Source organism: Artemia sp. Qi Xiang Cuo, chromosome 3 (genome assembly GCF_049724085.1).
Source record: "Artemia sp. Qi Xiang Cuo chromosome 3, ASM4972408v1, whole genome shotgun sequence".
Classification (NCBI taxonomy): domain Eukaryota; kingdom Metazoa; phylum Arthropoda; class Branchiopoda; order Anostraca; family Artemiidae; genus Artemia; species Artemia sp. Qi Xiang Cuo.
Window position 1 is genome coordinate 94037022 of NC_142796.1, and position 14796 is coordinate 94051817.

At 35.2% G+C, this 14796-nt stretch overlaps 1 protein-coding gene across 1 annotated transcript in view; it reads right to left on the reverse strand.

Annotated features, from left to right (window-relative positions):
* The window catches only part of LOC148954771 (lysosomal cobalamin transporter ABCD4-like), a gene marked incomplete at its 5' end in the record, with an annotated part of 122888 nt that overhangs the window by 78214 nt on the left and 29878 nt on the right, over positions 1–14796 (reverse strand). The window contains 2 exons of the mRNA XM_089086740.1: positions 390–515; positions 7534–7650. Of these exons, the coding sequence (XP_088942866.1) occupies positions 390–515; positions 7534–7650 (243 nt within the window). The remainder of the gene's footprint in view (positions 1–389; positions 516–7533; positions 7651–14796) is intronic.

Consider the following 14796-nt stretch of genomic DNA (forward strand, 5'->3'; position numbering starts at 1 on the left):
CACGGTGCAGCTTTTTTTATCAAATTGTTTGATAACAGATCTAGCTACCAAAAGTGGCTAAGAATTCTCTTCCTCTAGGCGTCACTAATAAGCTTCAAGAGGACTAGAACGGCAGAGGAGCGTGTGTAGCTGTGTTGACCTCTGGCGGCTTGGTGCTGCAGTTATTTTTTAGTCGCAGTAGTTACATTTGGATTGTTACATGTCGTTGAATTGACAAATGGAATATGCTTTTGGGATTAAGCTTCTAGATTATACAAAGGTGAAGCGCAGGTTCTTAACCCTTTTCTTCATTTTCTAGTGACCTTATCTTTTTTTTAATTAATAGACTTTCTTGATTTTAATTAGGCTTATTTGTTTTTGACTGTGTTTGAGTAATACAAAATTCATACCTAAAATCCCCTTCTTTTCCTTCTTGAGCCACAACAAGGGAAACGATTGGTGACATTAGCAGCTTATTTACCATAGTGCCGATGAGAAAAAATATAAAGCTAGCAGTGGGTCCAATCCATCCTGTCCTAAAACATAAAAATTTCATTTTCCATTAATATACAGAAAGAGTGCCGTTTGAAAAGTGACAGTTGAACAGAGTTTACAACAGTAATATTGGAATGGTCTGTGTTTAGCCTCTAGATGATTAAGTATGTACTACTTTGGTAGATCACCAGCTTTCTCTTTTCCGGCACCTAGTTCTCTGTTTTCAGGTTCAGGGGAATAAAAAAACCTGTTGCTGAACCTGTTCCAGGTTCAGGGGAACCATTAAGTTCTCATAATTACTAGCTACGTTACATAGTATTATCGCAACACTTTAAAATTACACATTTTTTTTTCTGGGAGGGGGGGAAGAAGTCCTACTCCACCAGAGGCACAGCCTTTCTACATACTTCTTTCTCAGCTTATCGGCTTAGATTTTCTCGCCCACAATTCCTAATTTGATTCAACTTAGGCACACACTCAAATGAAAATCCTTCGCAGCTTTATGATTTACCCTTAACTTCCATATATTTCGCCTGCTCTTTGCTATTTTTAACACCAATTTATATTGATCGGGTAACTACCAACAGATGGTATCGGATATCAGCCAGAGTTAGTCAGAACAAAAATTTAATATCTGAGTTGAGTGTTAACAAAGCAAGACCCAATTGACCTAACCTGCCACGGAGGAGAAATGGTTCCCAAATTTTATAATAAGAAGACCTACCAACTATCTTAGTGAGAACTAAACGACAGCTTAGTTGTATGAATATACACAAGAAAAGGCCAGAAACCTTACCTTATACCAGAAAACCAGTTTATTATTCTTAGCCATGTGGTTAGCACGATAGATGTCAAGTCCTTTGTTCCTGATGACAGGGTTCGAGTGCCTGTGTCACTGATTATTTAGTTTGAACCGGGTGTCAGTGGCGCGACTCTGTAAGCTAAGCCAGAGTTTACCCACCTCAAAATGGGCAAATGGAGAAACATGGGGAAGGTAAACAGGAGGGGTGTGCGAAAGCACAGGTTGGCTGCCCCCCTGCACTTCCTACTGAAGGGCCATGAAACAAAGATAGCACCGCCGATAGAGACCTTTATCCTTTTTTTACCATTTAACACGGAAAAAATTTCGTTAATCTATTCTTCTGATAAGTAGGACCTATATTATTAAAATATTAAAAGGGCCTATATTGTCGCAAGTTCTTTAAATATCAGGCTTCAGTGAATACAAGCTTTACGGTAGTCCCTTTGTTTTTTAGAAATATTACAATATGGATTTAGACAGAGGAACGTGGAAGTGCCTCAGTTAGGACAATTTAGAAACATATTAATACTGTGGCCATATATTGTTTATTTTTCCCTTGTACTATCAAGTATATGCATCTAATTTTGAATAAGAATGTTGGAATGTGTTTTGCTGATGTTTTTTTCTTGTTATGTAATTCATTTTCTAAGTTCCACGTGGCCTTCAAAGTATTACTGACCGTCAAAACTAATATAATAATAAAATGTTTTATTGTTTTATTTTTGCAAACCAGTTTATAAATTATGTTTATTTGCATTTAAGTTTTATAAATAATATTTCATTTTATACTAGCCATCATTTGTGATTGTTAGTTGCTCTCAGATTTTTTTCCCTTTTCGGAAACTTTAGGTAAAAATCAAATGTTCTGATTGTTTTTAACATCCCTTTGTGAGCACAGAGTATGTATTTGCCAAGTTTAGCAGGATTTCAGCAATTATATAGTTCTATATTTCATTGTTCATGTTAACTTTCTTTTTTTTACTTAGAATTGTTTTAAGGAGGAAGACTAGCTGCATAGCTTAAAGTGCCAAGCCCATAAACATATAAATTTTTTTTTTTACCCTGTTTAGCCTCAGTTTTGCCCCTTTTAAACATTTTTAGCCCTGTCAGGTCTATTTAAACGAGAAAACTCAGATTGCTCTTAGTCTTTTCGTTTGGCAATTTCAGAATCATGAGGCTTTTAAGTGTTAATAATTAAGAAGTGCCTGAGTCATCAGACCCATTTAGCCCTTAGTTTTAAGATTATGGACAAGTGTTTGATTCAGCCGGTACAAGAGCTTTAGCGAAGGTCCTATTAAGTACTATGTACAAGAATAACATCGCTGTGGTTAAGGTAGGAAATGAGGTTAGTAGCTGGTTTCGTATCAACTCAGGAATACGCAGTTTTGCGTTCTATACCGGTTTGTATGGATCAAATTGATGGAAATTGTCCTCAGGAACACTGCAAAGGATCTGGGAGAGCATAAAACCACCTGGGAAAGTTTTAAATATCTTTAATTTTGATTATGCTCATGATTTGAGTGCCCTAAGTAAAAAGTCTAGCAAAACAAATGGAGGTTTTGAGAGTTCAAGGTGCAAGAACAGGTTTGGAAATTAATTTTCAGAGGAATAAGCCACTAAGACTGTTAATAAGTATAGGTGAAGAGGTGATGTTTGGTGATGATTAAATAAAAAAACAAGTTTTTTTTAACTGAAAGTAAGGAGCAACATTAAAACTTAAAACGAATGCCTCACTCTTTACGCTTAAGTTTTTTATTGTTTTAAAAAATAGAGTTGTGAGAAAGAGTCAAGTTTTAACGTAAAGAGCAAGGCATTGAGGAGGGGACAGCCCCTTTCACGGAATAATTTCTGTTCGTTTTAAGTTTTAATGTCGCTCCTTACTTTCGGTTAAAAGAATACTTGTTTTTTTTTTATTTAACTTATGAACGTTTTTAAACTAATGCAGGTTTTTAATGTGGCTCACCGTACACGAAAAATTAAAACGAAATTTGCACATTAATTTTACTTTTTTTTGGTTAAACGGCTTTCTCGAAAGTTGTTTAATTTTATTTACGAACGTTTTTATTAGTAATAAATATACGTAAATTACGAATTAACTTACGTAACGAACTTCTATATTCGTATATTTTTGTTACGTATATTAGGGGGTTCCCCGCAAGTCAATACATCATTCTTTACGCTAAAATTCAAATTTTGTTCCAATTCTTTAAGAATGACCCCTTAATCACACAGGCCGTTAATTAGAATAAATAGCTCTGATGAAATTACTAAAAAAAAAACTTTAGCGTAAAGAGCGAGGTAATGACTAGGGGCAAACCCAATCATATACGTAATGATTTTTGTTCGTTTTAAGTTTTGATGTTGCTCCATACTTTAAGTAGAAAAACTTGTTTTTTTATTTAATTTCTGATTGTTTTTTGTAAGTAATGCTGGGAAATCCAGTGCCACATTCATAGCAATGTCCCTTCCCCCATGAAAACTTCCTCCATGGAAAGATCCTCCCATTTAACCCCTGACTCACCTTCCCACCTCCCCCCCAACCCAGAAAAAAATCCCCCTGATTCATATTTGTTCCTTACCATACGTACCCGGGCTAAGTGAAAAACTTAAAAGAATTTTACAGAGTAATGGTCTAAAGGTAGCTTTAAAGAGTAATAATACTTTGGGTCGTTTTCTAAATTCTGGGAAGGATATAACTTCATTGGGGCAACAAAGTGGGGTCTATCAGATCCCATGTACTAGCGGAAGCTCATATGTGGGACGTACTAACAAGAATTTTGAAATGAGATTGTTACAGCATAAAGATTCTATTTCTTCGGCTTTAAAGCAAGATTCTAAATATGAAGATTTTACTTCAGCCCTTTTAGAACATATTTTCAATTTACAGACCATTTTATTTTGTTTAATAATGTCTCTTTGATTTCTAGGGATCGGGGTTTAAAGAAGAATTTTCGTAAAACTCTTGAAATAAATAAAATCTTATTCAAGAATATTGCTTTGAATCGTGACACAGGTGAGTTTGGGCTAAATTCTATCTACGATAATTTATTAAAATCTGACAGAGTAAAGTTTAATTCACCCAATGTAGATGACATTTGTCCAAACGTTATATCACTGAACGCTAATGAACCGAATCCAGGAAGGTCAAAGAGGCTAGCTTCCGCCTCTGCTTTGAAAAGAATTAGAAAATTAAACAATATGTAGTTTTATTTGATTTTGTATACAAAACTATTGTTTTAAACTGTTTTAGTTTAGTTTTAATACTGATGACGGTCACTGCATATGTAACCGAAATATCTGTTTTTTTTTGTGAATTTCTATCACTGTTATCATCATCACTGTCTATTAAAAGGATTTTATCCCTATTAGAACTTTAATTTATCTTCATGGAAAGGCAGTGTGGTCTCCGAAATTATCTAATCATCCTCAAAGACATAGTTATTATATTTTTCGACCATGCTGGACAAAATGGCTATCTTGAAATTTTGATCGGGTGACTTTAGGAAAAAATGAGCGTGAGAGGGGGTCTATTTGCTCTCCAGTTTTTTTGTCATTTAAAAAGGGCACTAGAACTTTTAATTCCCGTTCAAATGAGCCCTCCCGCGATTTTCTAGGACTATTGGCTCGATACTATCACCCATGAAAAAAAAACATATAAACACGCATCCGTGATATCCCTTCTGGCAAAAAGTACAAAATTTCACATTTTCAAACAGTTTGTGGTAACGAACTGTAAGTAAGGAGCGACTAGGCTCAATGGTAACCGAAACTCTAGAAAGCAGGATTTTGATACCAAAACATACATCAAAAGAATCAAATTTTAATGCTGATTACAAATATATAAGTTTCATCAAGTTTAGCTACAATCATCAAAAGTTACGCGCCTGAGAAAATTTGGCTGATTTTAGAAAAAAGAGGGAAAGACCCCCTAAAAGTTATAGAACCTTAATGAAAATCACACCATCATATTCAGCGTATCAGAGAACCCTGTTGTAGAGTTTTCAAGCACCTATCTACAAAAATGTGGAATTTTGCATTTTTTGCCAGAAGAAAGATCACGGATGCGTGTTTATTTGTTTTTTTTTGTTTTTTTTTGTGTTTTTTTCCAGGGGTGATCGTATCGACCCAGCGGTCCTAGAATATCGTGGGAGGGCTCATTGGAACGGAAATTAAAAGTTCTAGTGCCCTTTTTAAGTGACCAAAAAAATGGAGGGCAACTAGGCGTATAATTTATAATTTTGAGATAGCCATTTTGTTCAGCATGATCGAAAATATGATAAAAATGTCTTTTAGGATGACTTAATCCCCCGAAGTCCCCGGGGGGAGGGCTGAAAGTTATGAACTTTATTCAATGTTAACATATAGTATTGGTTATTGGGAAGTTTACAGACGTTTTCAGGGGGGATTTTTTCTGGTAGGTGGGGAGTGGGTTGGTCGGGGGTTATATGGGAGGATCTTTCCACAAAGGAAGTTTTAATGGGGGAAGGAACATTCATAGGGAGGGGGCGCCGGATTTACCATCATTATTAAAGAAAAAGATCAGAAATTAAATAAAAAAAACAAACAAGTTTTTCAACTGGTTTGAACTGTTGAACTGATTGTGATTAAGTGCTCATTTTTAAAGTATTGGAAAAAAATTCGAACTTTAGCTTAAAGAGCAAGGTATTGACTAGGGGGCGAACCCCCTAATATACGTGTTAAAAATTTATGAACATATAAGTTAATTACGTGAGTTAATTCGTAATTTACGTATATTTATTACTAATAAAAACGTTTGTCAATAAAATTATACAAGCTTCGAGAAAGCCATTTAACCAAATAAAAGTAAAATTAATATGCAAATTTTGTTTTAATTATTCATGTATGGTGAGCCAAAATCAAAACCTGCATTAATTAAAAAACATTCAAAAATTAAATAAAAAAAACAAGTTTCTTTAACTGAAAGTAAGGAACGACGTTAAAACTTAAAAAGAACAGAAATTATTCCGTATATGAAGGGGGCTGTCCCCTCCTCAACGCCTCGCTCTTTACGCTAAGGTTTGACTTTGTCTCACAACTTTATTTTTTAAAACAATAAAAAAACTTTAGCGTAAAGAGCGAGGCGTTGAGGAGGGGACAGCCCCCTTTATATGCGGAATAATTTCTGTTCGTTTTAAGTTTTAACGTCGATCCTTACTCTCAGTAAAAAAAACTTGTTTTTTTTATTTTTGCATATAGGAGCTTAAAACCTCTACTGTAGGGTTCTCTGATACGTTGAATCTGATGGTGTGATTTTTATTAAGGTTCTATGACTTTTAGAGGGTGTTTCCCCTTTTTTCGAAAATAAGGCAAATTTTTTCAGGCATGTAATTTTTGATGGGTTAGACTAAAATTGATGAAATTTATATATTTTAAATCAGCATAAAAATTTTATTCTTGTGATGTATCTATTGGTATCGAAATTCCGTTTTTTTAGAGTTTAGGTTGCTATTGAGCTGAGTCGCTCCTTACTTACAATTCGTTGCCACGACCTGTTTGACAAGGTCGATCAATTGGTTAGCTTCACTTACCTAGTTAGTATTTTTAATAAAGATGGTAGATACAGTAGATTTGAAATGTACAATAGCCAGGGTCTAGAGTATTTTTATGGTGGAAAAAGTTTGGAAGAATTGGAAGCTAAGTCTGCAAGCCAAGATTAGAAAATTGGAAACTACAGTGATGAAGCCGTTAAACATGGTTCTGAAACGTGGACATTCCAAAAGACGGAGCAGGATTTGTAAATATTTTCGGGGGTTTTGACCCCCCCCCCGAGTTGTTTGTCTGACTCGAAAAAAGGCCACAAGAATGGATAAAAATCAATTTTTTATGTTTTTTTCTAGTTTTTTTGTGTAACCCCCCCCCTCCTTCCAAAAAAATCTGAGTACACCCCCCCGAAAAAATCTGAGTATCCCCTCCCACCCCCACCCCCACCCCCCAAAAAAAAAATCCTGGGTACCGCCTTGAAGGAAACCTACATCCTCTTAAAGTTTTTTTTGCTGTTTTTTCCCTTTTTTTTTAATTTGGCAACAACCAGAAACGGAATTATTCTGTTCATTTTTCATTAAAAAAATGCATTCCCGATTTTTTCTAATTTTAAAATTATATATGGTTGCAAAAGTTTGCACTCAGCCAATCTAATAAACCCCATTTTAATTTCACTATCCTTGGTAACTGAATGACTAATAAGCAATTTATTATCCCTTTTATCAATGTTAGAGATAGACAGTTAAACTTTTTACCTTGTATAGGCTGAGTAGCTATAATAGGCTATGGTAAAAGGAGCTATTATCACTGCAGAAATGACAGTTCCATATAAAGTACAGAAAGTTCTTACATCCTGTGTGGTCCTTTGGTCACTGGAACGATAAAGTTTTTTGAAAACAAGAAACAATACAACACGTAAATACAAATTAAAAGGGATGAGAGGCAGTGTATAAAGAGGCAGAGGTACAAACAGACAAAAAGTCACGAAGTAAATAAAGAAAACCTAATAATAAAGTTTTAAAGGTATGAAAGGAACATAGGTCCTTCTTAACTTGAATTATAACTGGGCAAAACACCCAAAAATACCTTAATACAATTAGTACGATAAGCCAGAAGTAAAAATAGAATACATCAAAAGAAGAACAAAACGAAGCTGAGCATGCTGATAACCATTTTTCTCAAATGAAAGCAATTTAAGGAGAATTTTTCTGGCGGAATCGTCTGTATAAAATTCTTAGGGGTGGGGGGGGGGGAGAGAATTTTCAGCAACGAGGGAAGGGTCGGGGGGAATTTCTCAGGGAGACGAAGAGATATTACACGGGAGGAATTTTCCGTTGAAGAATTCTTTGCGGGCAGAGGAATTTTCCATGGAGGAGGGCGGATTTTCCAAAATTATTTTGAAAACGATAGGAAATTAAATAAAAAAAACAAGTTTTTTTTTCATTTGATAGTAAGGAGCGACGTTAAAGTTTAAAATGAACAGAAATTATACGATATGAGGGGGGCTGCCCCTCCCTAATACCCCACTCTTTGCGCTAAAGTTTGACTTTGTGTCCCTATTCTTAAAGAACGACTCCTGAAACACAACGGCCATTTAATTATAATCAGAAGCAATTTTACGAAGTGCCAAAAATTTTTATTGTGAAGAGGGGGGTATTGAGGAGGGGACAGCCCCTTTTAGGTAATAAGACAACACGTCTAAAACATTCCTGGATTAGGTCCAAATTTTACTACGCATTTAAAATTAAATTTTTGAGTGAACTAAAAAATGACCATTCTTGAATATCTTTTAAAGGTCAGGGTAACAAGCCTAAGATTCAATTTTGAGCACGCAACATGGTTCGAGCACGCTCTGATTAACCAGGCAACGCAAAAAGGCAAAATTAAAGCACGAATATTAATTAACAAGGATGAATTAAGTAGATTATACAGGGACAAAATCAGGATTTTTTGTCACAGAGTGGGGTTATTTTTCTGATGAGATAGGGAAAAGGGATTCAACACCTCTAAGCCCAACTGCATTAAGACAAAATACAATGTTGAAGCATTTTAAGGTGTTCATTAACACATTTTCCCGGATGGGACCGGGACTCCTCGGAAGAACATTTAGATGATCTTTTCCTGTCCTTTCTTATCTTAGACATACAAAATTGGTGATAGGGCAAAAATTTTTGTTTAGACGATAGTTTGAGCCACTTCAAAGGTCACATAAACATTTTCAGGGGAGAACTCAAATTAACTTTGCCTTAGGCACCATCAGCCCTAGGAGTGACTCTGAGTGGATGCCTAGATAAGCGTGAGGACATGGTTCACATTCAAGATTTAATAAACTAGATTTACAACAAGGTCGATTAGATTAAAAACTAAATAGCTATAGTAGAATTAACTAATTTAGGAAAAAAAGCTGGAAAAGGTGAAAGTTTAAAATACCTTTCTATTTTCCCCTTTACAGGAGAGTCTAAATTTTTGAGGCCTTTAACCCTAAAAAAAATTATGTTAGAACCCATTTCAAAAATTACATTACCGCGCAACTATGTGAGTAAATAAAAGATGTTTATAAACAATTCTTACCTGCACATAAAAATTTCCAAGGGTTTAGAGTAGTGTTGTAACTCGTAAAATTGGGTATTTTGCGTATTTTACCGCCATTCTAAGGACCCCGTAAAATTAGTGTTTTACCCATTTTACATATTTTACCTGTTTTGCGTAATTTACCTATTTTACGTAATTTTTAAGTATTTTACCGATATCGTACATATTTTACGACACCTTGTAATTATCTAGCACAAAAGCGAGATGAGGCTGGCAAAAACAGGTTTGGAAATGATTTTATGTGTATGTGAATATAGCTGCATTATCTGGTTTAAAAGGCCGTCTATCTGACCAGGGTTGCCACCACTGGTGATTTATCACCAGATCTGGTAATTTTTCAACCTCCTAGTGATTTTTCTGGTGATTTTCTTGAATCTGGTGATTTTCTTTTTTAATCTGGTGATTTTCCTTTAATTTGGTGATTTTTTTTTACAAAATTGGTTGAAATTCCATGCATGATTGGTTTCGCTGTTTTAACTGAGGTGAAATAATCAGTGACTTTCATATTTTATATCTTGTTTTTATTCGTTATTTCTAAAGAGTGGCGTTATTTTGGGCTTCTGTGTATCCTTTTAACTTGGCAATCGGCTTCCCCATTGATACAAATTTTAATCTATAAATACATACATGTGTGTCCCATGTGTCATAAAAACGGATTGAGGCTAAGAAACGAAAAAAAAATCTCAGGTAAAGAAAGCATAGTTCCACATAAATATAGATTCAGCACCCTAGGCTAGGTCTTTTCAAGGGACTCAACTGTCTCAAGAAACCAGGGGGCTCAGTCTTAAGGGGCTCTCGTCTAAGGAACCAGGGAAATAAGATTTATCACCGCTTGTCTGATATTTCAGCTTAGATTTGACCCATGACAATTTTCCAGAAGTAAAATAAATATATAAGAAATTGACACCATTTGAGTGGTCTTTTTCAGAGCTAAAGTTTACCACTAAGGATACCAACTATGGAAGGAAGATTAAAAACGCTCATAAGCAAATGAAATTCAATTTGAGGACAAAAGAGGATTATTGGGGTTATTCTTTTCAATGGAAACCTAGAAAAAAGAAAAAGAAAAGATTTTGCAAAGTAAAGACAAAGAAAAGCATAAAAGTAGTTAAATAAATGAAAAGGCTCTTCATGTCCAGTAATAGGACTTTAGGTAACAATTTCAGTCCTTGCCTGGAATTCCGGTTTTAGGTATGCATTCTCTTCCTTCTTGAGCAGTTGACGGCCTTTGAAAAACATAATGTCGTAGCTCAGGGTGCCCAACAGTAGTGTGCTATATTGCTATTTGACTAGTGATTGCATAATATGCCTTACCGCGGGCAGTGATCTATTACTACAGACGGTACATGGCTTACCAGACTGGTTTCTATTGGTCAATAGCATAACTAGAGAGCTTGGTATAGCGTGTTCAAAGGTTTATTGAGTATCCTATATTGCTATTTGACGAGTGATTGCATAATATGCCTTACCATGGGCAGTGATCTATTACTACAGACGATACATTGCTTACCAGACTGGTTTCTATGGGTTAGTAGCATAACTAGAGACCTTGGTATAGCGTGTTCAAAGGTTTATTGAGTATCCTATATGCTGATTTCACGGGTGATTGCGTAATACGCCTTACCACGGGCAGTCATCAATTACTACGGACTGTAAATGGCTTACCAGACTGGTTTCTATGGGTCAATAGCATAACTAAAAGACCTTCGTATAGCTTGTTCAAAGGTTTATTGAGCCTTCTGTAAAAAATACTGGTTTCACCCGGAGGCCATATAATCATGTTTTTTCCGTATAAATTAACGTGCAATTAGTTTTTCTAGATCAGTAGAAAAAACAACTTGAATAGATACTCATATTTGTTAAATTCATTCGTATTCAAATGGAGAATTCTAAAAAGATCTTGGTGAGTAAATATTTATTATCCTTTTTTATTCGAGACGTTTTGTATAGTTACCTTTTAACTATCTGTCATCGTGTGGTAAAGCTTTCTAATTTAGTTAAGTAATAATTGAGTAAAAATATATTAAGACGCAAAAACAAAGTGTCAAAATACCACTTTTTAAGATAAGGATACAAATCGTGGAATGTGTGGGCTTGGAGGGAACTTGCTCAATAACCAATTTCCTGGATAAATGCGTCAATGTACCGAAAGGACGTGGTTAGGTTTTTCATATATATACCCCGATTTTTACGACTGAAGGCAGACTTATTGACTTGCCGGGTGAACCTCTGCCCGTTTGTTATCTCATTAGAAATACCTTGGACTTTGTCGGATCATTGTAAGTGTCTGTATCTTATTTATATATTATTGTTGTTTTTGAGACTTGTGGTCTACTTGGGACAGCCAGTCCCAGTAGACAGAATATATCCGATTATATTATATGTTAAATCAATAAAAGTATTGTATTTTAGAAAACCTTTCTACGATCTACTTTTAGCCTCTCGAACATACCCAGTCGGAAAGCCTCAGTAGTTCGGTTAGAGCCTAAGGCACGCTAAAAAAGTTTCTTTACCTTAGGGCCAGAGTTTATCTCCACTATAGAGGGAGAATAAAGGCATTCACGACGACAACCCCCCAATACATTAAATAATGCTTCACAACAACTGGTGGTCGCTGGAACAGCTGGGTTGAGAAGGCTATATAAAAAATAGTAAATTGAAATAAAATGGCCTTGCCAGAGGAAAAAATGATTTCCCTATCAACGGTACTTGAAATTGCAAAAATTGTACCAGAATACGCGGGAATTTCAGATGTAGATGAGTTTATCGAAAAATTAAAAATTTTCGACGAACTAACTGAATCATTTGAAGATAAGGTCAAAGAGCAATGCGTTGCAGCCAGATTAAAGGGAAGCGCCCTTAAACATTTTGAGGCAATTAAGGAAAAAGAGCCCAAGGACATCAGTACTCTAATTAAATCTTTTAAAACAAGATTCATTGAGACAAGCATCTCCGAGAGGCTAAGAACAGAGGTAGTCACATTCGATACCTCAACTAGTATCAGGGAATATGCAGACAAAATTTGTAGATCTGTGTGTTTACAATTAGAGAAAGGCAGAAATGACGAGACAGTACAGAAAGTACAACTACATACTTTTACTCAAGGGTTGCCAAAAAAGTTATTAAGACTAATATTATCGCGAAAAAGCCTGAAAATTTAGAGCAGGCTATAATAGTAGTCGAAACAGAGGTAAAAATTGACGAGGCTATGAAAAAGTTTGACCAGATGTCAATAAATAACGCAGGAGCCCAAGAAAATATAAAATATGAAAGAGGACAGAAAAGGGTGAACTTAGAAGAGCCGAATCGTGAACCAAAAAGGCGCGACGGAGGCCGAGGGTCGCCGTCTAGGGAGATAGCTGACAAATTCCACGACCTTGAGAGATTAGCGGCTAATAACTACGGAAAATATGGGCACCCTCCCCCACCAAAGACAGATAGTTGGGGAACCAACAAGGACAGATCAAAAATATTTAGAAATAACCAGGAAATAAACAAACAAATTAAGAGAAAATTTTATTGCTATTATTGTAACAAACCAAACCACTATGCAGCAGATTGCTGGCATAGAATACGCAAAGAAAGCCAGACGTACAAGATAAGACACCAATTCAGAACATAGGGGGACAGATATTTAGGAAGACAGGGAACAAATAATACTTAGCAAACACTTAATAACATTCCTTAATTTAGGCCCAAAAGGCAAACAGTTAACAATACCCAGGGTTAAAGTAGCAGCGCTGAATAAAACTAGAATATTCCCAGAAATTCTTAGTCAAACAGTTGGCATTTAAATGGAGAAACCAGCCTGTAAGTGTCGACACAGCTGTTTCCTTATAAAAACCCCTATATAGTTTAGAATGTTGTGATACAAATGCAAATAATAATAATCTACCAATTCTGCGTGGTTTTAAAATTGAGTGTTTTCAAAATTTACCATGTTTACTAGATACAGGCGCATCTAAATCACTAATTCGAGAGGAAGTTTTTAATAGGTCTCCTCCTAGTGTCTAAAATCGAGTACGCATACGCAAAAATACCCTAACATCAGTAACAGGGCGAAAGGTGACATTTTTTGGAGAATGTCCGCTAAAATGTACTGAAGAGGATAAAGAAAGAACAGTAATAGTAATAATATACAAGCAGCTACCATTTCCCTGTATTCTAGGAGTGTATGTCATCAGAAAATACGGGACTTTATGGGAGCTCATATTAAATGCAATCACAATAAATCAGGCAAATGAAAGTAATAGGCAAATTTGCGTAACAACAAATACAGAAAGTGAAGGTTCGAATTATAACCTAAAAATAAGCGGAAAAATCACAATAGAAGGGGGAACGACAGCTCAAGTTCTAGCTAAACTAAATGAAAAAGATGGAGAGGTTAAAACGATGGATGCCGTGATAGGGGGGTACAGCATAAAAGAATACCCAATGATTTTCGCTGAGAATAAAGTTATAAAAATTGCAAACTGTATAACATACTTAAAACTATGAAATATAAGTGATGATAAAATGAAACTGAACCAGGTAAAGCTTGGATCAGAAGGAAAAATTTCGAATTCAGAATTAAAATCACCAAACAGTCCAGAATTTACCGTAAACTTCACTTTTAATCACGAACATTTATCCTCATTAAAACTGCAACCACAAGAAGAGTATGCAATGGCGAAAACGGATTTTTTGCAACAATTTGATTTAAAACATTTACCAGAAAACGTAAAAACTAGGGTGGAAAATATTCTTTGGGATTTTAAATGGACTTTTGCAAGACACAGATCAGATTACGGATTAACTCACTTAATCACGCACAAGATATCAACAGACGGCCCTCCAATAAAAAAGTCTCCGTATAAAACACCTTATCGTTTAAAGCCATGGCTAGAAAGCCAAATAAAAGAAATGGAAGATCAGGGTATAATTAAAGAAAGCATTAGTGATTGGTGCTTTCCATTAGAAATAGTCAGAAAAAAAGATAAAACCTGGAGACTATGTATAGACTTTAGTGTATAAAATACCTTCACAATTAAAGACGTGATAAAGTTACCAAGAATTGATTCAATTTTAGCCTCCTTAGGAGGTTCAAAATATTATACTGGTTTCGTTTTAATAACGCGGTATTGGCAAATTACTTTAGATGCAAAAACTAAGCATAAGGCTACAGTAATCTTAGACAATGGGAGAACTTTCACGTTTGAACGTATGCCATTAGGCTTATCATTTAGTCCAAATTGTTTTAGTCGCCTAATGAATTTAGTGTTAAAAGACAACCAACCAGGAAAAAAAAGATACCTTGGCTTATTTAGATAATTTAATTCTGTTTAATGAAAACTTGGAAGACCACATGGTCGGACTTAGAAAAAAACTAGAAAAGTTTGAAAAATGAAGCTTAAAATTCAAACGATAAAATTTAAAAATAGTGGTAC